This window comes from Antedon bifida, chromosome 2, assembly GCF_963402885.1.
Source record: "Antedon bifida chromosome 2, ecAntBifi1.1, whole genome shotgun sequence".
In the NCBI taxonomy this organism is placed as follows: domain Eukaryota; kingdom Metazoa; phylum Echinodermata; class Crinoidea; order Comatulida; family Antedonidae; genus Antedon; species Antedon bifida.
Window position 1 is genome coordinate 22,783,956 of NC_136227.1, and position 24,827 is coordinate 22,808,782.

Sequence of the window (24,827 nt, forward strand, 5' to 3'; positions counted from 1 at the left end):
GCTTTGTGAATTAGATGATGCGCTCAACCACTAACGAAAGTATAAAATGCCAAACTAAATTATTTTGGGTGTTTTTCGTGGTGTATTAATTATTTGAGCTAATTAAAGCTGCTTACGGACTTTGAAATCAACACAAATAGTGCACATGGTGGTAGTTGAAATGATGCGCTCGATCGACTTTTACATTGTGGGTGTGTATACGTATTTTTCGTTGATATTTGATATTTTGTGGAAACACAACACCCATTTGGATTCGTTTTATTTATGTGTGTGTGTGATATTATTAAATATATATTATATAATATTATTATAGGTAATTTTATTTTCTCTTTCATTTTCCTCTTCTCTTGATGGTATTTTTGTATGTTTATATTCCATTAATATAATGTGCTCCATTAGTACCATTCTGTTCTGATGATATGAACATGAAGGTCTATTTTTATACCTCCATGATATGAACATACAGTGATATTATGATTAATGTCATTTTATATTTGTTTCCCTCTTCGGGGAATGTGTTATATTAGACTGTATGATCCAGCTAAAAATAAAAGTGAAGTTGCTGTACAATACCCCGTCACTTGATAAATTAGTTTTTTGTTTTGAATTTTATTAACTGAATAATAAAAGAAAGTACAATGTTTTATTTTACTCCGCACTCCCGTCAAGCATTGGCAATATTAATACTTTACCAACAAATAAAAGACATTGCGTATGGGGTAACTGATTCTATAACGGCTGGATAAACTCTAGCAATTATCGGAAACGTTTTCGGAGACCTTCGTCAATTTCCGCTCGATTGATTCCTGGCTATCTCCTCTAGCGGCCATCGCATAAAGGTAATGTGGGAAATACTACGAAATATACGTTTTAAATCTATTGTAATCATTGTCTTATTGTTGACATTTATCACACCAAAAGGAATAATATAAGTTAAGTACAGTATGTTCATTGAGTACATATGTTTATTTCTTTATTTATAGGAGAAAAACCTAAACAAGTAGCCATCCAAACGGCTAGTCCTACAAAGGGACTACCGTTGTTTTTCACGTTGCAATGAGCTATAACATTTCGCATCAAGGAAAGCCACCCCAACCACAAAGCCAGCATCCGGCACATTCTCGGGGACAACAGCAATCTTCGTATCCTTTACTTATTATACAATATACACATTTTAAAACACAAATAAGCCAATTTCAATCTTCAAATGACTGGTAGTAAATACTAATACTAAATAGACATGAATCGTCTTCCTGCTGAGACTTTACCATCCATCTCGGAGCCGGCGAAACGTGTTACACAAGGGCGGTGTAGTGTGGCTTCTGCGCATGGCAGAATTAAATTCATATATAACATACGTTCTATTTGTGTTAGTTTATATTTTTAATGTATTCAATGGAAAATATTTCTAGCCCTATTACATTATTAAAAATGGCCCTAGGCCTATTAATTATTCTTTGTAGGCCTAGTAAGTAGAAACATGTATTTGATCCTTGTGTATAATCTGTCTGTAGCCAGACCAGAGTCTAGTTAGCACACAGTACAGAAAGAAAATACTTTTCCTACGAAGTAGCTTCGTAGATAGAACATAGGCTACATTGTGGTTACATTGTTTGTCTTCGTAACCTCAATAAACAACCCTACGATGTTCTTTGTGAAGTAACAAGGCGTGAAAATTAAAGCCCCCTTCCCTACGTTTTTTAGATCTAATTTAACATCACAAACTATATTTAATGTAAAAATAATACTATATGGTCCTATTGCGATAATTTTTTTCGTCTTTAAACGGTTAAAAATGTGAAAAATAAGTCGATTCTAATAATTATAGCGGCCCGCTATAAATCCCAAAATGCATTGCGCGCGGATTGATATTTTTGTTTTTCACCTGTAATTCGCCCACTTTTCGATCGATCGTGAGGCAAAAACAAATGGAAGACTCCTAACTTTTCAGTGAAAATACCGGGTTTTCCCCAACTTGTATCAACGGAGTCTGGCAAAAATAGAAAGACAATTAATGCAGCAACTATACAACGTCAGGCTAGGTATATAGCTAGCGTACGATGTTCGTACGTTACCGATGTTTACCAGCTAGGCCTACAAAACTAAGCCTAGCTAGGCTAGGCCTAAGACCGTCCACGAGAGGTCGATCGCCGCGAGCTACTTAGGTAGTGCATTGTTTCTCACTTTTTATCATAATTTACCATAAAACGTACATTTAAGACAAGGAATGACATGGTTTAATGTTTTTAAAGTGATATATATGTATTATTTTCCAAAAAACGTCCAAAATTGCAGGGAAGGGGTCTTTAATGTGCCAATTTTGACTTGCAGAGGACCAAGTTGTTACTAAAAAATATATATTTTTTAATCGTTTATTTCGTGCATGTTTACCTACTCAACTGCAAATATAAATTTCCCACGATGTAAACGTAGAGACACGATCCAACACAGGTGAACCTGAATGAACTAGGCCACTAATAAAAATAATATAGCGAACTTCTAGTCGATCCAGAAACGTTGCTGACAAAAAAGATTGTAACAAATTCATTCTAAATATAGAATAATATAGTATCAGAACGTTCAGTCGGCCGCTCAAAAAGAATTCCGACAGAAGACCGTAATTAATACAGACCTAGTTTTTTTGGTCACATGGCATGAAACATGATACTCTCTTACCGCAAGCTCTTGCATGTTTTTTAAAAAAAAACTTGGTATTAGAGGGTGGCTGCCATCTAGCGACGATAAAACACTTTATTAACTGGATTTTGTGTCACATGACATAAAACGTAATACTCTCTTAAACTGTTCCCAAGACTTGCATGTTTTTTCCCCTCCAAATTCTGGTCGGGCCTTTTTCTTTACATAATTTAAAATGATTAGAATATATTTATTTTGCATATATTTTTTTGGTGTCTTAGCCTAAGTTAGGATTAAATAATTTATAGTGTAGGCTGCCGAAACTAGGCTAGCCTCAACTCTCTCTGCGTGAGCTGAGGCTCACAAGCCCGATGTCGTCTTTAGGATAACCGATGCGTAGGGCGGCTACAAAAATTGACGTCTTTTGTTTGCATTGTCCATGCTTCTAAAGGCAATGACAATGGTGTTTACTAACCCTACGAACCACCCTACAATCAACGCGTAAATAATTATTATAACAATACATGTAGGCCACAAACAATACTTCGTAGGCTACATTAAGAGAACAATGACCTACGATCTACCTACGTGTAGGCTACGAAAGGTTATGTGTAGAAACGAAGCAGTTGTTTTTGTACTGCAGTAGTGGCCTCTACAGCGTAACTTTAAAACTAGCCTACCATAGAGGCCTGTCTAAATGGATTCTTAATAATATGCCCTGCCTACTTCACAAAAACCAGTTTGCAGTGAATTCGACAAAACAAAGGGTACAATTGATTCTAAACTTGTTCAATTGCATTTTGTTGGGCACTGACTTGCTGATGATATGCAGAGACATCTCATTACGCTATTAGTATATAGTTTACAAATTCAACCACTACACAAATACATATTTTATGGTTTTAATGATAATTGAATTTAGGTGAGGAGACACAGTTAAAAACAAATTATCACTGATTTCCTTAATAATTATTCTAGTGGCCATTACACCCGTGAGGACTACCAACGTCGACAAGCTTATCAAGTAAGTCAATTGATAACTGCAGTTATCAACATTTAAAGTAACTTTGAAAATGGCACAGGAAAATGTCGTGGTCTGATGATCACCATGTCATCTCTCTTCCATGAGCTAACCTCTAAACTTGTGTTACGACAAAATGTAAAAGTTTTTTATCCAATTTTTTTATTTGGTAGAGTCCATTAATTATATTGGTGTTCACTACCTATTTAACGCATGCTTCTGCCGCTGCATTGACAATCGCATATATCTGTAATCATGCGATTTATTTGGCAAAGAGGACCAACATTTTTTTCTACCAATTTTATTCCACAATCTAGTGTAAGCCTAGCTCCTACATTTGCCATGCCTTTTAATTTTTTAATGGTTTTTTAAATTGTGGATTTTAAATTTTCCATGGCTTATTAAAGGTTTTGTGTTAGGGGTCAACGTTACTTCTCAATTGGCCATGACATTTTTCCCTGACAATACAAGCCAGCGCAAAATTAGAACACAAGAGTACAGTAGTATTCTGTATTTGTTTGCAAAGGGTAGGTATGACAATGAAGCAGAATATCTGTTCACCTAATAACATTTATTGTATTGTGTGCAAAGGAGTTTCAGATCAATCTGATACTCTACTTACTCCTTAATATGCCCATTCAAAATATTTTATCTCTTGCAGGGAAGACAAGCACGTCCAGGTCAATCTCCATCCCCAGGTGCTCCTCCACCCACTCACCCCCATGATCTTAATAAAGCTAGTATGGCTGGTAGGCCTACAGTAACCCCACCACCATCCCAGTCAGGTTCAATGAGTAATCCTATACAACCAAATGCTGGACAAGTTGTTGGCCAACCTCAGATGCCATTAGTCTATAATCAAAGACCGGTAAGTGGGTCATTCTGTGTTAAAACAATCGGATCTCCTTGCACAGCCGTTTCAGATATATGACATGATGTAGTTTCCAAAATACAGGCCTGGCATTTTAAAATGCAGAGATGTAATTTTCTCTAAATTTGGACGCTTACAATCTACAGTAAAAAAAAGAATAATACTGAAACTTGTCCTACGAGCTGGTTTGAAGATAGAATGTAGGTAGTCTAGGTGTTAGACTGTATTTCGACATAATAATAATAAATAATATAAATATTTTTGAACTTTTCATATACATAATACTCGAAACGCAATATAGACAAAGTCATCTCTTGACACCAAAAATAACAGTAAAACTTGTCTTCTTTGCAATCGCACATTGAATGGATCTTTCCAATACTTACAATATACTGTACCATACCGGACAAAATGATTGCAGATTTTGAAAAATACGTTGTCCGTTGGCGTTAAAACTGTTGAGTTCGTTGAACTGTTTATTCAACCACACAATGTGTTGCTTTGAGTTTGCGTTGAAATGGCAATCAAATTTTTAACAATCGTGTATTGAGTGTACCCGATTTAAATACAGATTACTAAGTAATAATAAAGACAAAACAATCACCAAGTGAATTTTCCATGAAAACCTAGATTAATATGCAGTACTAGGCCTCCTAAAAAAGGGGTCTGACTGAGTCGCGCCCGCCCTGTGACAGTAGTAGTGCTGCCTAGTGGTCATGTCCTGGTGGTAAACCAAGGCGGCTAGACCACACCATAATTAATAATTATTTCGAAACTAAAATCTTCATCGTGCGTACTACATTTAAGAATTGTAAAAATGACGTATTTACTCACCGAAAAGGTGAACGGTAAACGACGCGTAAAAAATGATTAAAAAAAAAAACACTGTACAGTTGTATTATCCCTAAATAACCATATTCTACATTTTCACGCCTACTGTAGTATGTAACCCCTGAAGGAAGATAATTAGAATAACAAAACACTGTTTTATCAATATGTTTATAGGCCTATCTGTAATACTAATATACAATACAACTACCATGTTACGGTAGGACTATGGTGCCATAGCATATTATTCACGCCTAGTTGCAACCCACAAATAATTAGAATAACAAAACAATATAGAATAAAGAACAACTTTATTCTGATGCAAGACAATACATTATATGCGAGGTTAGGCATTTTCTTTTTAACATCCTATTGTTATTAATAATTATATTGCCGTGCAACTGAATGAATTGGATGGGAGTTGCGAGAATATGCGTGAGAACAGACTACATTTCAGACGGTACACCGGTACCGGATAGAGTGAAGCGCTTTTCAAAACGTGCAACGTTTTCAACGTTATATAATTAAAAAACGTCTTCAATGAACCATCAACGGATTTAACACACTCTATTGTTAACGTATTCAAAACGCTTGTTTGCAAAAAAACACGGACACGTCACATTTTTTAGTTCTTTCAAGGAAATAAATAAATACTGAGGATCACTGTGGGTTTTATTTTGTTATTTATTTGGTAACTGTCCGTTCAATACATAAAAAGATATCTAAGCTTCATATTTTTAAAACTATATTAAAATATCTGGTAGTGACTGCAGGTAGGTATTTTTCCTGTTGTTGTTCAGGCGTACAATCGACCAGTCTAGTCCAGCAGCAGCTAGCGCTGAAATAACTCATTGTTTACTTGACATTCTGATATATAGGCATCGATTATAAAGACTAGGCCTGTATGTATAGGGCTGACCAGTTATGGGGCCCTGCTATTTATATCTGGTTCACCTGCACCCAATCTCTTTTTTGCTGGCAACACAGCTTGGTAATATAAGAACATAAAAAAGATCCTGCAGTAAATGGAGCCCAAACAGTACCATCGATATTCTTTTAATAGACAAAAAAACATAGGAGGAGGAAGCAGCAGCATCACCTATTGGTGAGATGTTATTAATTGAATGAATATAAAAGGTTACTGAAACCGCCCCATACAACACCCACTATTCTCATGCAGAAGAAAAAACAGCAAATTCTTGGTCTGTATTCCAACAAATAGGCAATGCATTACTAAATAATATTACATAGCCTATGTAAATACGTGAACGTGATTGGTTGAAACTGCATCACATGACTACCGCTGCGAGGATCGTAAATCGTATATATCCTCGAGTACGATGATATTGACTGAGTAATTATCGTGTCCCTGTCATTAAACATATAAAATCCAGCAAATTAGAGTACGATGATATTGAGACTGTAATTTTCTTGTGCCAACACTCGCGTTTAGTGATAAATAAACAAAAGTCATCTACTGGGACTTAAACTCGCGATGAATTGTCACTCCATCACAAGACAACGCTTTATCCGATGCGCCACGCAACTTGCTTGAAAAAATTAATCAACTAAACTATTTAAACTATGCATACATAGTGCCCTCATTTGTTATTAGTCCTCCCTAGATGTGATGAAAGACCGTTAATTGGTTAATACTCACAGTAGTAACCTGTTACGTGCGACGCGGCGAACATCCGGTGATTCGGCTCCTCAAAGAAGACAAATTATTTGGCCTACCTGATAATATTGTTATTGTTAATGTAGGCTTATTGATGGAAATTCTTCTGTTAATTTAAACGACCTAGGCCTAGGTGAATATTTTATTGCCAAGAATTTTATTTAGTAATTATCTGTATATTATTCTTCGCAAGGTAAGGTGAATGCAATGTAATATAACAGATATCACCTTTTATATTGGTAAAATATAAGATTTGACATCCACTCGGCAATGATATTATCAGCTAGCGCTTCGGGAAATATATTTCTGTTGGCATCTTTAGTAGTACGATCAACTGAACGTTGTTGCTATAATTAGAAGTCTAGCTTTTTCACAAGTGTCTCTTTTTTATCTTTAAAAATTAATTATGTTTATATTCATCGTTTTTCATTCATGTAGTTTGTGTCTGGTGTTTTTTTATCATTAAAAAAAAAAAAACAAGCGCTATCCTGATCACTCTCCTTTTAAATGAAGGTCTGGTTGTGTTAATGTGTGACTGCAATGATAGTTATCATTAACCATACCATTTATTTTTACAAAAATACAGTAAAAAAATTAACGTTAATTTTACCATTATGGATGCATAATTTCTTGGAATTGTTTAACAAAGGAACTATAATTGGAGTGTGGTAGGGGTTTGTCCCCCCGGCTAAATTTGCCATTGATTACTATTAAACTAAGTTATTGTAAATGTTTATATTTGCACAGATGTATATCCAGCGATCAACTATGCCAATGAGGATGCAACCAAGACCAGGTACACAACCTGTCAATTATAATGCAGGTCAGATAATGTCAACGCAACAGCCACCTTTTATACAACCTGTTATGCCACAACATAGCATCAACCTACAAGTAGGTTTCTACTCATCATTTCTATTGTTAATGCCATTTGTTAATTTGTTGTCAGAATTTAATTACAATATACTTTAAGCAAAACTTGCATTTCTTATTGAGGACATTTTTTGCAGTACCAACGACCATTTGCACCTCAATTTCAACAAGCAATGACTGCTTACCAGCAACAACCAGCGCAACCGTTTTATCCAACAAGTCAGAATATTCAGCAAAGTAAGTAACACATTTTAAGAATCAATATAACTTATTACCAATTTTATGTTGTTAAATGAAATAGTTATTTGACTGTTTGCACTGGCTGCTGTATCAGCGTCAATTTTGTTAAAAATTGTCTTAATCACTTTTTTGCCACTGAAGATTGTTTCACTTAAATAAATGTTATTTATTTTGTGTTAATAGCTTCATACATGCCAAACCAATCAATGCAACAAGCACCAGTTCCGACAATGTACCAACAGCAACCCCAACCTAGGTCTCAGCAACAACAAACCTATTCAAAGCCTACCAGAAATAGAAGTATCATCAAAATAGTGGATCCTACAACAAATAAAGACATTACTGAATCAATCATTGGAGAAAGCTCTCAATCAACTATTCCACCACAACCAAATCTTTCTACAACCTCGTCAACACCACCAATGGTATGCATGTTCCTCAATTTGTTAACATTAGCTATTTTTATTTACATTAAAATGTAAGATTAGATCATTGTTTACTTTTGTAGTAAAACCCAGCTTATTTATATCATGTTCATTAGATTTTTTTTTTCTATTTTTATCTTGCAGAATACAGCAACACCACCATCGCAATCTGGTCAGGTTGACTCGAACCAAGCTATTCAAGCTCAATTTGCAAAAGAGGTAGCGCGTAGAGCCATGGCCCCTGAGGAAGAAAGCAGAAGGGAAGAGATTCAACAAAAAGTTGTCATTCCTAAAAGTATTCTACCAAGGCAAGATCCTAAGGTCAATAAACCTGCAGTGGTACATCCTGTAGCAGCATCTGTGGATGCACAGTCAGCAACCCCAGTACAGCCTAGTCTAGAGAAAGAGACAATTAATGTAGAAGAAATCCAATCGATACCGGTCGATGAAACTCAAGTCATCTCAAAACCAATACAAGTTGAAGAGGATTTAAAAAATGCAAAAGAAACATCAGAAGAGGTTGTTTCTTTGAAAGAAAATTCTATAAAAAATGTACCTGAAAATATATCCAGTCCAGATGCGATTCCTGCTCAATTGACAAATAGCCAACCAGTTGCAATTCAGTCGCAGAGTAACCCCGATATTGATGCTACAGATGCTTCTCAAGGTATGGTTGTTACAAAATATACTTACTACATACAAGAACTTGTATTTCTATTAAACCACATCAAAATTCTATCTGAAGGCCCTGGTATTCGCTGATTTATGTTGTGTGCCTTTATTAATAGGCCTGACATGTTTGTCACCATGGCACATGTATACTCGCTTGCTCTTGGGTCATACCATAGCAGACAATTCAACAGAAATTGCGAGGGTCCATCATCTCTGAAATCTTTTTTTTTATTTCAAAACCAATAGCAAAAAGAATTTGCCAATAAAATTTGTAGCTTGATGGATTTAACGCAAATTTGTTTGTGAAAGGTTACGCATAGATACAAAGCAGAAAGGTTACGCATAGATACAAAGCAAAAAGGTTACGCATAGATACGAAGCAGTTATTACGCATAGATACAAAGCAGTTATTTCTTTCTGTACTGTAGCCTGACGTCTCATTTCTAAATTAATTGTCTTTCATTTTTTGGCAAAATCCGTTAATACAAATTGGGCAAGACCTGGTATTTTCACTGAAAAGTTACAGTTCTTTTATTTTATTTACCTTTCACATGATCGATCGAAGTGCATCACATCACAATATGATAATATCAATTCGTGAGCAATGCATGTTGGGATTTATAGCGGGCTGCTATAATTATTAGAATCCTAACCCTTATTTTTCACATTTTTAACCGTTTAAAGATTAAAAAAATTATCGCAATAGGTTCATGTTGTATTGGTTCTACTTTCAGAGTCCATCATTTAAATTGTTATATGAATAAGCTAAAAAAATTATATGGGTTTTTTTATTATATATTATTATATTATATCTTATTTAGTGGTTTTTAATAGCAACACTATTTTTACAATAACAAATTATAAAAACATTATACTTGTACTTGGTTCTTTAAAAATCTTAATCATGTAGTAAATATTCTTTAATTCAGTGAAAGAAAGTAAAAAGAAATCGAAAAAGCGTATGCAAGAGCTTGATAAGAAACTAGCAAAAGATGATGACATGTTTTCAGCTTATCGAACTGAAGAACACGTAGAGGTAAAGTTAAATTCATTGTAAAGAAACACACAAAAGAAGCATTGCAACTGGAAGATTACACAATATGTAAAAAAAAAAAGAGAATGCATAATAAAGAATCGAACAAACTTAAGTTCTATGTTGACTATTTGAACAAACTTTGAAATAATTATTGTGATGATGGGTGGTCTAAAAATATTTCTAGATAATTAATACTATATTTTTCTCCATAGGAAAGTACCAATGTAATACAAGAAACTGAATTATTACCTGAAACAAAAGAACAAGTAAAACCAACAGATACAACTAAAGAAAATGAAGTTAAAGACCCATCTGTCATTGACAACAAGAACACAGAAATTAATGAGAAATCTATTCCTGATCAAATTGTAAACACAACTCAAGATAGAACTAATTTAGATTCAAGTATAGCAAATGATAGTATAGCCGATAAAAATGTATCTACTCAAAACCAATTGAAAAAAGATGAAATTGCAAATACAAATGTAACAGATCAAAGTGAAAAAGAAGTATTAAATACTGACAAAAAGGAATTAGAAGCAGAAACAGATGTTTCATCAACTGAAATAGAAATAAAAACTGCAAAAGTACTTGAAGAAGAGGAAAAAGAAAATACGGCTCCCAACACAAATGATGTTACAGAAAACTCAAAAGTCAATGAAGAGGATACAAAACCTAATGTTAAAGATAATAAGATAGAACTAAAATACAAGTATAGGGAAGGTAAGGTGAAGCTGAAGCTTTACCCCTTGTTTATCATCAACACTATAGTAATTTAAAAAACATTTTCAGCCCAATTCATCTGAACTTGCGTCTTGGTCTGGGACTTGCAGAAACCCAGTCTAGGTAGCCTAGTAGTTATTTAGAAATGGATAAAGGGGATAAATTACTGTACAAATAGATTGTGCATTTTTATTTTACATTTTGTTTCTAATAAAAGCTCAATATATATATATATATATATATAAATATAATAAATTATAGAATAACATCCTTTTCATTAATATCATTTTAAAATAAAAAATTAACATGTTTAAAAAAATGTAAACATGGTTCAATGGCTTAAAGGTGTTGTTCATACAAGTGAACAAAAATGAAGTTGATAATTGCTGTTAGGCAAGTTTAATTACCGCGGCCCAAGTACAAATGAATTGGTATTGTGTATGACCATAGTTTAAAGAAAGAAACTATCCAGGTGTTAAAATGGCAAGAGATTTAAAACATTCATTTCCCTATTGTAATTAAAAACAATTTAGATTTTACATTTTACTTAATGGTTTCTTGCAGATCAATGGAGCCCTATAAACTTGGAGGGCAAGAGGCAATATGACCGTGAATTTCTGATGCAGTTTAAAGATAACTGCATTGAAAAACCTGATGGGCTTCCAAAGATTCCAGAAGTAGTACTAGATACTGTAAGAACTTTTGAAGTTTGTTTGTTGTACATATTTTTGCTATTCCACTTATGAAAAAATATAATAACCAACTTCAAAAGGGATATATAATATAGGAAAAATTTGTAGGAGATTTACCATAGCATTTTATTTTCAAATACAATGCGTTATTTTACTTATGGTTTGATTTTCTTAGGCAAATATAGGTTCACTGCTTCGTTTAGATGTCAAGAGTAACAAGCAAAATGATTTCATGCCTATGTATCTCAAGTCTCCAATCATACGAGTGAGTTTCTTTTTTTGCTGAAGATCAATTTTTTTTGTCAGATTGTAAAGTAACCCTTGAATGAGCATATTCAAATAAAAATTAATTATAAACACTGAGCCTGTTTAAAGCTATATATTATGCATATTCAATTCTAGCACAGTCCTGTAGATTTTATATTTCTAACATATTTTTATCACCTTTTAAGCAGTTCTATTATTCTTAAACATAATTTTTAAAGCCAATTTTAAAATGACAAATTTGTAATAAAACACACTTAATTTATAAGGAAATTGATTTTTAAATTTAAAAAATTAATAAAAATTAGTTTTTGAATAATTTTTTTTCTAAACTTCACCATTAACAATTTAATATTTAAATGATCCTAATCTATATATTGTTTCAATAACAGGGGCAACAACCAAATTTTAATTCAAGAAACTCCAGCAAAGGACGTGTCATTGCTGGAAGGAAAGTTATTAATTCAAAGTCCTCGGAAGTAGAACTTAAGAAATCTGAAAATGCTTGGAAACCAGGTAGCACAACTGGAGCCTCTGATAATGAATTGCAAACACAGGTATAATGTCATTATGAATTGAGAAAATAAAAAGGTAAAAATGTAAGTTGGGTTGGGTTACGCGACTAAATTCATTAAACAGTTTCTTATGAAACAAGGCACAAGTGGCAACCTCCTCCTGTAAGTGGGTGGATAATTGCAGGGTGTTGGGACTACAATTGCTATAACTTTTTACATTTACACATTAATAATCCCCAATATATACTTGTTCTATTTAAACTAAAACATTTTGTCTTCATTTGTCTATGTTGTCGTGTAGGAAGTTTACAGGAAATTTAAGGGAATTTTAAACAAGTTAGCACCCCAGAAGTTTAAGAAATTAACCAACCAGGCACTAGAGCTGCAAATTAACACAGAGGAACGACTTATTGGTGTTATTGACCTCATATTTGAGAAGGTATTTTGTGTTCACACTTTTAAAAACAGACATGATTTTATATGCATTAACCCTAATGTTTGTTTCCTTAATCAATACTTAAATCAGAAATTGAAAAAAAAGAAGATAAGAATGGCAACAGTTTCTCTAATAATATTGCTGAATAAATATTACAGTTAACAGTTGAAATTGTTGAATTATTTATTAGGCTACTAGGCCTACTTACTATGTATCAACTATTGTTTGATTCCAGGCCTTGAGTGAACCTAACTTCAGTGTTGCTTATGCTCACATGTGTCGGATGTTATCACAGGTAAGTATGTTTCAAGATAATTCCATTTATGTTGAGGGTTAGCATTAACATTTGTTAAGGCATAAATCTACAGCAGTGTTACACAGCCCACAAAATCTATGTATGCTGAACTCAACTGAATGCAGAATTCAGATTTATTGTTCGTCAATATTCTGTAATGGCCTGGTGGAAAAATTGTTTTTTGGTATATATTTTTAAATTTATATTATAGATTGAAGTGCCCATTGCAGGAAAAGAAGGTCAAATAGTACAATTTCGCAAGTTGTTACTAAATCGATGTCAACGGGAGTTTGAAAGTGAATCACAAGATGAAAATCTATTAAAAGAAAAAAGAAAAGAAATAGAACTTCTTCCAGTATGTATCTAGTTTAATTCGACAGTAATATTACTGTAACATTAATCCATAATTTAGTAAAATCATGATTTTTCATATAACTATACACATTAATAATTTAAAATTGGAATTCTTTATTTTTGCCGTGTTGTATATTGTTAAAAGCAGTACATTATAGAAGCATTATACTCTTGATGAAACATTGCACAAATTTGATCCACTATGTGAAAAACTAACTCACAACAAAAATTAGCCTTATACAATATGTATTTTCCGAGACATTCTTAACGCAATTTCCTCAGACTTTAAAAGCTTATAACTCAAATTGGGAATTCTAACTTATTCCAGGCCATAGTATAGAGATATGACGCAAGACTATTTCTTGAGATAAAGTACCCAAAATATGAAATGTATATTCTACTTTGTCTGAACACAGGGTGACCCCGAAACTTGACAGCTAATACCAATCCTGAGTTATGAGCTTCCAAATTCTTGACAAAATTGTGTTGGCAAATGTTTACAAACCAAGCCTCTTCTTTGTGGGAAAGTTTGTTGTCAGTTGTTTTTTTACATAGTGGATCATATTTATGGAGTGTCGTCTGTGGCATGATTTGACATAGAATGACCCACCTGGCATTCAAAGTAACCCAATCAAGCAGTTTACATGCATTCATGTAGCTAATCTGGGCTATCTTGCCTTTCACACAGTTGGTAAAACTATATAATCATGAAAGTCTTCCCTGCTATTAATTTATTTATCCAAGTGTCTAGCTTGTAGAAATTGATATGAACTGTGGTTTTATGGTTTTATTAGGTTGCCCTTTGTAGAGAATGCCTGACATGATTTGTCAATTGCCCTGGGCAGACAATTTTGCAAGCACTGATTTGTTTGTGAAAATGCTGCGGGATATCATTAATATCACTTTGACTGAAAGTTGGTATCTGTAAAATCGGTTCTTAGTTTGTGATGTATATATTAATCCGACAATCATTCAGAACATAGTAAAAAAAGAGTAAATTTTAATGTTCTCCTCCTGCATGAGCTGAAACATAACAGTAATTCCCAAAAATAACCCCTTAATTTGCAGCCATGGTATAATAAATTAATTTCGTGCAACTTGTGATGGTACGGCAATGGTTTAATATATATAAAAATGTTGTTTTCATGCAGGAAAATGAACGAGACTCAAAGAAAGATGAGTTTGAATTGGAAGTGATTGCGGCAAAGCGACGGTCACTTGGAAATATTAAGTTCATTGGTGAATTATTTAAAATTAAAATGTTAACTGAACACATTATGCACAACTGTGTGGTGCAGCTGCTTAAAGCAGCTGATGATGAATCATTGGAGTGTATGAGCAAGCTTCTAAGCACTATTGGAAAGGAGCTAGATCATGAAAAAGCCAAGGTATGTAGGCCTAGTCTTTGCTGTCAACCTCTGATTAACTTTTTTACAGATCATAGAATTTCACCTTTTCGGTTGTTTGACCTTGATAGGAATGGACAATGAGAACTAATTTATAATGGAATTTAACTGCACCTTTGGTTTATTTGCATAACTGTATAAAATCTGAAATCGCAAAACAATCTAATTTCGGCAAGAAATTTGTCTGCTTTGTAGCTCATATAATATATGTATTTTCTTTTGTACAGTTTCGTATGGATCAGTACTTCCAACAGATGGATAAAATTATTAGAAGTAAAAAAAATAGCAATCGTATACGATTTATGCTGCAAGATGTAATTGAACTTAGAGAGGTAAGTAGGTCTACACTTGTTTGTGCACAAAATCCAAATATTAGTCTACATAATTTGCCCATAGAAGTAAATATCTCCCTTCCTTAATTTATTAGCACAATTGGATACCAAGACGAGAAGATAGTAAGCCAAAAACAATAGATCAGATTCATCAAGAAGCTCGCGAAGAAGAGGTGATGAAAAAGGTCGAGGCAGTACAAGCCCAGGCTAACAGGAAAGCTAACAGAGGTAATAGAAATGTAATGTATTCCTAACTGTAACCATACCATCTACATCATACAAATTTAACAAGTACAAATTTGCCCCTAGAATTTGGTTTCATGTTTAGTTTCCACATATAATATTCATGTATTATATCGTGACACCAATGTGGCTACAGACACTACTTGCGTGAAATGGATTTTGTGTTTTTACGAAGTGACACCAATGCTCAGCCTTAACTTACTAGTTCATTAATTAACAAGTTTACACCTTTTAATAGCTGAATTGTCTAGCATTACAGGCGTGTAAATAAAACATAGAAATGAAAATGTCTTTAAGCTAAAATTGTGTTTTGTGAAGCTCTTTACTAAACCATGTTTTTCACGAAACGCATGGTTATGACAAATGACGTAGTTAGTGTGTCTACGTGGTGTCGCTGACGATAATTATGTGAAAGCATGTTTCAAAATTAAAAAAAAAAACTTGTGCTATGATGTTTTTTATTGAATGTCAATGTTTTTAGAAATTGAAAAAATTGTTTTTAATGTTAACATAAATAATTGATCATGAAATTTGCAGTAGTTCGCAATGATCGAGGTAGCCTTCAAATGGACGATGGTGAATGGAATGTAGTTGCTAAAGGAAGTGGACGTCCTCAACAGGTTGATCCAAACAAATTCAAAGTTACCAAGGTAAAATGTTTGTTTTTTTACTTCTACACACACATACATGCATACACAGGGTTAACACACAAATTGGCAATTGCAAGATAATTATTGGAATAATTAAACGTTATTCTGTTTTATTTTAGCAAGCCGTTGACGATAATGTGCAATTGGGGCCAGGTGGTAGACCAGGTTCATTTGGTGGTTGGGGAAGGGGAGCTAGTGGTGGTGGAACTAAGCCATCAAGCAGTTCACAAGAAAGGCCTTCAAGTCCAGCTGCAAATCGCTTCTCTGCATTATCTGATGAACGACGATTTGCTCCCATTGGAAGGTAACACTTTGCAAACTTTGGTGACGACCAATGAGTGTAAAGGCTCAATATTTGTTTATACCTAGGCCTAATCATATTTCTATGACATAATTTAGGCATGATCTACAAATTATTTCCAACGCTATTTTCAAATACCGTAACAAAAACAATTTAACTCAAAAGATGCCAATATTTTTGTTAAGAAAAATCCATCTACACACAATCTAATTAACTAAATATTTAGTTTGTATAGCTGATTAATGTTTAGCTTGAAAACAATGGCAAACGCATTTAAGCATGTTTCTGAAACCCAATAAATACCCTAATTCATTAGGAATAATTTGTAGTATAACGAGTATTCAACCAGAAAAAAATTAGAATATCTGACTAGTAGTGACCTTTTTTGGTATTAAATATTTTGATTGTCTTATTTAAGTAACTTAATATATGCATTACTGTAAATTTCTAATTGACCAAATCTTGAATTTTCCTTGATAAAGGAGTTTAGGTACAAATAGTAGAGAAAGAGATTTTCGAGGTGGTCGGAGTTCACAAACGAAACGAGGATCAAGAGAAAGGGATGACCGACCAAGTCGTGATAAAGATAGGCAAGCAGCTATTGACACTGTTAAAAGAATGTCTGCATCTCAAGAGCGCAATAGAGGTAAGCATTTGAAATGAAGAATTTTGTATTGATTATCCAGGGTTCAGCATCCTTAAATTCCTTGAAAGTTATGGAAAATAAATTACTTTTTTCAAGAACTGGAAAGTCCATAAAATTGAAATTTGTCCTTGAATGTCCTGAAAATTGTTATAATACAGAAATATAATATGAATTCTTTGTAATAATGTTTTATTATAAATAATTAAATGACACCCCTAGATGGCCAGAAATGGTACTTGTGCATGTAAAATTCGCCGAAAAGGATACTGCATAGCGCACTAGAAAACAGCAAAACGATGAAGGTACTTTGGGTACGGTAATAATTATAATCAATTACAACAAATATTAACATTGTTTTTCCCGCGTGCATTGATCATGAGTCATCAATCAAAAACGGAGGCAAGTGTAAATTATGGAGAAAAACATCTCCAACATAGGACGGTTGCCCTTATTTATAAATATCTCTTCAAAACAAATCGAGCAAAGCAAACAATACGCCGCAAAGAATGTATTATTGCTAAAAAATAAAAAAACTATTAAAAACCAGATGTGTGTACATGATTTCCCAAATGAAATTTGCGAGTGGTTAATTTTTTATTTTGTATTTATACCTTCTAAAAAAAAATCATACGGTATACAAAAAGGGTATTTGAACGTTGAATTGTTATTGGACCTAACAATTCGGAATCATCTTATACCCGATCCTATAATATCAAATGATCAAGATATCGTCAATGCGGTGACTTTAGAAACAGCACCCTTTGTTCAATACCGGCAGCGAAGGCACGCGACGTGACTACCCTAGACAGGAAGTCGGTGATTGATGATTTCACAATAGCCTGCACTGCTGTTGCATGTCACATGTTGTTCTTTTAGCCTACTCGATTCCCACGCGTATGTATTCAACGGTACCAAGTACTATTATTAGTACTCTCGTCAACATAAACTGAGTGAATGCAAATTATTTTAATCATATCGATCATGTATAATAGTTTAAATGTACATGTACAATATAATCTCTCCAACTCAACATAATATTAAACATAAACTGATTATTTACTTGATTAGGTCCAGCTAAAGTTGTTGAACCATCACCTCCAGTACAACCAAAAAGTGAGGAGCTAACAGAACCAGAAATGCTTAAGAAATCGAAAGCAATTATTAATGAATTTATGCATCTTAAAGATAAAAAGGTAAAATAATTTATATAATAATTCATTTTATTTAGATCTTTATCGTATTTCATTTTATTTATTATTAGTAAGTCACATAATCAGTTTCAGCTTTTTTTTTAAATTCTTGATTTGCTGAATTAGAAAAAGATAAGTGTCACTTTTTTTGTAATTATGAAATTCCAAAAGCTAAATATAAAATGGCACTTATTTTTACTCAGCAACTCAAAGAGTTAAAAAATCTGTTTGTCACACTAATCGAGCTGGCAAACAGAACAAACTTTTATACATGTTTTTAAAAAGAAATATACATAGCTTGGTCTATAGTGGGAAACCTACACTGATAATTACTGATAATTTCAAATAATGACCCATTATTCTGAACCATTATACTTTTAGGAAGCCATAGAATGCGTGACAGAACTTGAGAATCCAAATCAAATGCACCTGTTTGTCAGAGTAGCCATCGAAGAAACTCTAGAAAAAACGGAACAAGCAAGGAAAGTTGTTGGGGAGTTGTTAAATGAATTAATTACATGCAAGTTGTTAAAGGTTATGGATTATAATAAAGGGTATGTTTATTTCACTCCTTTCTGTGAGGTGTGACTGACCAATAGATTCTATTATAATGAAACCCTGTCTACCATTGTACACCAGGCTAGTACTAAATTGAGCCATGCAAGCATGTGGAAAAATGATAGCTGTGTCCAAAGATTCAGTAGATAATCACATTCAAGTTTTAAATTCATTTGTTTCTTGTTGTAGATTTCAAGTTATACTAGATTTTGCTGAAGACATGGCTATTGATATTCCATTAATTTGGAAGTACCTCGCACAGATTATATCGCCAGCCATTTCAGGTGGTTCAATGGAAATGAAAAACCTGTTATCTTTGTTAGAACCTGTCAAGGCTATAGGAAAATCTGGACAGCTTCTAGCTGAAGTACTTAAAACTCAAGCTAAAGAAATTGTAAGTTTATTTGATATATCAACTACCAGTGTTTCTCCAACACTTCTTCATATCATACAGTACCATCCAGAATACATTTACCCTTGCACACGTATTGTCTTTGTGTAGCAAAAAGGACATTCTAATTAATAGTAATATTTCAATTGGCAAATGTAATCAGATATCACATTCACAATTAGTTATTTTTCCGACTAAAGCATGAAATCACGCATGGCAATAAGCACAGAAAAAGGCAATTCAATGAATATCAAACAGATTTTTTTTTAAATAATAAAAACACATTATTTTGTATTGACAGGCCTTGACCCTTTTGTCTTGTTGATAAAACGTCCTTTCAGAGGTTAAAAATAAAAGCCTATAGACAATTCACCGGAAAAATGAATTACTCAATGCTGTAATGGTTGAGTAAATGTGGGCTGTCCTATCGTTACCTTATTAACTGCGCTTTGTCCGAATTTTGTCTGCGGAAAAACTGCGTGGATATGGTACATGTTTCTGTACTGTATATGTATCATATTTGAACTGTGAATTTCATTGATACAATTAGTTAGTCTTGGTAAACAATATCCGATTGGTGTATTCTTACAGGGTGCTACAGTAATTGCTGAACAATGGGCTGCATCTGGTCTTGAACTTAAACAGTTTTTAAACTCCAACGAAGATCTAAAAGAATTCATTGAGCGTCGGGTAAGTCTACAAACAAAAAAACTGTGTTACCGAATATTCGTTTGATGGGCAGCAAGGCCATTTAAAAAAAATAAATTATCAAATACCCTATTGGAATGTAGGTCAACCCTAAGTATAACTATAATTTTGCCCTGTATTATTGTTAGAACAATTTATCTACTACAAATGCGTTTGTTTGTAACTACTGGAAACAGCTATTACATACATGTAAATACTGTAAAAAATGTATGAAACATAACATTACTTTATTAATGAATTAGTTTTAAATAATAGGTCCACCTACACTGAACACACAATTTTAATAACGCATTATTTTGCACCAAAATTTAAAAATTAATAACAATAAACCAGAAGTGTAAGGGATTGCTTCTCATAATCAACCACCTCTTGTAAGCGAACATGTAACAACGCAAAAGAAAAAAGTGATTAAAAAAAACATTAAAGATAAATAAAATCAGTTTTTAAAAAGAACATTGTTTATTATGGGTAATTCTTTATTGAGGTTACAAACATGAACATAGCCCACTTAGTTAAATTTACAGATCATTTGAATGGTACTTGAATGGTATTAAGGACATTTCATTGTAAGTACAAAGTGTTTGATTGTCCCCCATGGGAGAAAAAAAAAAGAAGAAATTTTTCACTGAAGCACATCATTTTGACTTTTATTTTACTTTGTTTTTGCTTTAAGGAGTTGGGTTTTCTTCAAAGTGCATTGTCTACCTCATCTACCAGTATGAACCTAGATAAAATGCAAGCAGAACTAAAGTATATTCTAAAAGAACAGAATTCTGAAAATGAGATAGTCTTTCAATGGATTGATGTAAGTTATATACTGTTTAATGTTATTTATTGTTATTTGTTGTTATTGTTTTTATTATTCAACCCATATAAGGATAGACAGCCCTGGAATTTCTGTTCGGCAATTGCTGACTATTTAGCCAAGGTCTGTTCATCCCAAGACAGCATTTTCTTTTGTGTAAATCCTTTAAAACTAAATATGTTTACACCGACCACTAATTACACCGACCACTAATTACACCGACAAAAAATGGTAAACGCTCGGGGTTGAGCATGGTTGATCTGCCTTCTGGGATCAGGGCTTGATTTATCAAAGATTTTTTTAGCAAGGCCTACATTATTTTGCTCGCCGACCGAGAGTTTTGTGTATTGTATATCAGTGTTCTCACCAGCATGTCATGAGTGGTGGTCGTCGGAGTAGCTGATCTCTCTCAGATCAGGTGGGGGAGGGGGGTTTTCGGCACATTTATACGCTAGAATATGCACTTTTATAAAATTGCCGGTGTTTAAATCTTTTTCTGACGTTTGGAATGTTTTTTAATGTTATTTAGAATTCTAAATGTAGAGTAGCCAGCAGGTCATTTAACGATTTTCTTTTAACAGTGAGTGATATAATTGACACAAAATTGTACTATTTTTCTGCAGAGGCATTTTACCAATATAAGAACTGAAGAAAATGACTTTATTCGTGCACTGACAACAGTTGTATGTGAAAGTGCAATTACGGGTAAGATTACATAGTTTAAAATTGACTCCAAATAAAGATCAAAGCTTCCAATCATGACATCCCTCATTTTGTGGAGTTATTAAGCCTAGCTAAAGAAGATAACAATTTAGAGTCTTTCATAAGATTGACAATTGTCGAATGCCAGACATGAAATGTTTGCACTGGAAATTGTTGTCGTCCGTGTGTTATAAAACAAATAATTAAATGGGAAGAATATTTTTCATTGACTAATTTGCAAGATTGACAAACATTGTCCCTGTTTACTAGTAGGGAATTTATTAAGAAAGTAGCCTAAAGAAAGCCAACAATCATTAACAACAATGATTCGTATATAAATTTAAATGTGACTTGTGCAATGCAAGTTATTTGATACACATGCCGACACCTCTACCAACGCATTGTTGAACGTAAAAGAAGTTTGTTAAGGCAACATTTAAAAGACCATTATGATTCTTGTTTTAGTGTACTCTGGAAATTTAAAAACAAATTTGATTACCATTTATGAAATATGACCCTAGGATAGGAGAAATTTTTCTTTTGATTAAGATTTTTATTTGTTGAAATCATGATCTATTCAACTCATGAAAATATTTGTGTACTAATAGCAATAAAAATCACAATCATTCAAATAAAATTGATAGTGAATATTAATAATTTATTGAACATACACTTTTATAAGAGTGGCACACTTGGACATGAAGGTGCGTACTACAATCAAAATTGACTAAAACCCACATTACAATGCTAACTATAAAATGTATAACAATAATAATAAATATATTGTTTGAAGGTTTGCATGGCGAAATCAAATGATGATATGAGTTTGCGGTACACCACGTATGTTAGTTCTGAAAAGAACTATTGAGTTTCTCGACGTTTTGATCAATATGCTTCGATCATCCTCAGGTGGTGTACCGCAAACAATAATATTAATAATATAATGACAACCAAGCAGTACTCGCCTCCAATCAAGTAAAGTGATAAATATTTTACTGAAAAAGTGTAGATAAAATTGTAAAATATTCATATCAATTAACTTACAGTACAACAGATGAATTATATTATTGATAAATTGTTTCTTTAGGTGAAGGAGCATCAAGTCGAGGAGACAGTGATACGCTAAAACGAAGAGCACCTTTATTACAGAAATATATTGACAGTAAAGAAAAAAGGGAGCTGCAGGCCCTGTTTGCTGTGCAGTCGCTTAACAATAGTTTAGCAAATCCACCAGGTACAATATACAAACGTAGACCAGTTATTGTACTGTGTAGCATGGCAGAAACTCTAGCTGCATTGCTGTTTTGACATGCAATGTTATTTTACTGGTTTTATCATAAACTCTATATTATTACTAAATTGAAACCCTATGAAAATGTTTTCACAAATGTGTCTAGTTTGAATTTCATTGTTTTACTTGCCCTTAGGACATCATCTTTACACATCATTTGTGCTTGAGAATGTACACACAAATGATTGATCTTGCACTTTTAATACTGTAAATTAAATTCAACTTGTTTATTTTCAGGTCTTTTACGACTTTTGTTTGATGTTCTGTATGATGAAGATGTAATCTGTGAAGATACTTTTTACAGTTGGCAAAACTGTAGTGACCCACGTGAATCCGAAGGTAAAGGTGTAGCGCTAAAGTCTGTCACTTCGTTCTTCACATGGTTAGGCGAAGCAGAACCAGATGATGGACCTGATAACTAAACAAATGCGGGACGTCAATAATGAACTTCTGAACAAACAGTTACTTGATCATTAACTCACTAGTTATGACCTTTGAACTTGTGAGCGAGTAGGTTGTTCACCAATCCAGGATCTCTTCACACAGGTGTTCTCATATAGTTTTATCTATTTTATTTTGTTGGTGTGCATACATATCAAAATTGCAGACCAGTAGAATTCTTCCAGTTATCTAACTATTGGTCAATGAATGAATATATATAAACATATATATATATATATACATCATTTTCATAGCATTTCATAAGAAATGCTTTAAGTGAAACTGAAATGCTTCCATTTGACAAAAAATTAAAAAAATTAAAAAAAAAATCTGAAAATAATGGAAACAACATTTTTGTTTAGTAAAATGAGACATGAAATGGTCAAGCTGAAAAGGGTTGGGTGAGATTTTGAAAAAACTACCTTTGGTGGTGGAATAATTGTTATTGAATAAGGCCTTGGAAATGTTATATAGAATTAATAATAAAGCATTACTAATTGCTTTGACCTATTGTTTTTTGTTTACTACCTATTATTTCCAAATGGAAAATATTTGTTTTGTTTGTAATCAGTAATAAAGAATATTTAATTTTTATATTAAGTAAATTTTTATGACAAATAAGGATAATGTGAAGCAATTAATTTGAGCCAGTTATGTTTCCAATGCAACATGCATTTAAGGAATCTTTATAGTTTCCAATTAAAAATTTATAACAATTAATTGGAATTAACTGAGCTTACAATCTGAATGCAACTATGTATTAATACAGAATGATGATTCATGGCTGCTGTACTATATTTAAGAAAAACATAGAAAAAAAAATAAAAAAAAAATTATTTAATGTTTGTCAAATGTACTTTATTTGTATTACTGTAATATTAAAAAAGTAGTGGTAATATCAACTTGGGCCCAGGCTGTTTGGTGGTGGGGCTAAACTTTGAGCTTTTGACCTCATTCAAATCAAATAATTAGTTTTGCAGCTTTAGCAACTTCACAAAACCTCTCAGTATCACAATCATGAATTGTAAAAATTAAATCCTGTATCAGTACTACAAAATGTTACATTTTTCCATACAGTTTACTAACTTTTTGTCACGTTTTTAACTTTGGCGGCTGTTTACAGTTTGTATTCATAATCACATTTGGTAATATAGTAGGGGTTCTAAGAACAAAAAAAGGGTTTATTTTATGAAAAAATCATCATATTTGGCATACATGTACTTTTTATGAAATTAAACCGTTACTGTGCTGTAGGTATCGACAAAAACATCTCATATTGTAGATAATATAAAGAAGGACCAAGGACATGTTTGGGGTATTTCTCTGCCTTGATTGAAACACAGCTAAGTAAGACAAATTCTATCCATTTCAAAAGATTCCATCGATACCATATACATTCTGTAGTCTTTGATGTGGGACAGTATCAAAGGCCTTACTAATCCAAGTACGCTACATCACATCTCCTTCACCAATCATAGATGTCCATTTACTGCATGCTCAAGTAGAAGATATTATTGACGGCAGATTGGTGTGTGCGAATGACATTTGAGAGTCAGTCAAGCCCGAGAACTGCTCATTCAACCTTTTGATCTAGTAGAGCTTG

At 33.2% G+C, this 24,827-nt stretch overlaps 3 protein-coding genes across 3 annotated transcripts in view; 1 reads left to right on the top strand and 2 right to left on the bottom strand.

Annotated features, from left to right (window-relative positions):
* LOC144858458 (5'-3' exoribonuclease 1-like) overlaps positions 1-24,827 on the bottom strand; it is a 76,330-nt gene that overhangs the window by 41,607 nt on the left and 9,896 nt on the right. The gene's annotated exons all lie outside the window — the stretch shown is intronic.
* LOC144858517 (eukaryotic translation initiation factor 4 gamma 3-like) lies at positions 769-24,139 on the top strand. The gene is made up of 30 exons (XM_078714676.1): positions 769-839; positions 984-1,142; positions 3,616-3,661; positions 4,320-4,526; positions 7,783-7,929; positions 8,046-8,145; positions 8,332-8,573; positions 8,718-9,240; positions 10,175-10,281; positions 10,494-11,004; positions 11,569-11,696; positions 11,872-11,961; positions 12,353-12,517; positions 12,777-12,914; positions 13,147-13,206; positions 13,418-13,561; positions 14,712-14,948; positions 15,194-15,298; positions 15,394-15,526; positions 16,079-16,191; positions 16,311-16,495; positions 16,975-17,138; positions 18,207-18,331; positions 18,710-18,882; positions 19,076-19,280; positions 19,869-19,967; positions 20,659-20,790; positions 21,414-21,495; positions 22,580-22,726; positions 23,021-24,139. The coding sequence occupies exons 2-30, from the start codon at positions 1,057-1,059 to the stop codon at positions 23,203-23,205; spliced, it is 4,779 nt and encodes a 1,592-aa protein (XP_078570802.1). The 5' UTR covers positions 769-839; positions 984-1,056; the 3' UTR covers positions 23,206-24,139.
* LOC144858641 (myeloid leukemia factor 2-like) overlaps positions 6,631-24,827 on the bottom strand; it is a 55,061-nt gene continuing 36,864 nt past the window's right edge. Inside the window, exon 9 of the transcript XR_013616648.1 lies at positions 6,631-6,641. The gene's annotated coding sequence lies outside the window, so the exon portion shown is untranslated. The remainder of the gene's footprint in view (positions 6,642-24,827) is intronic.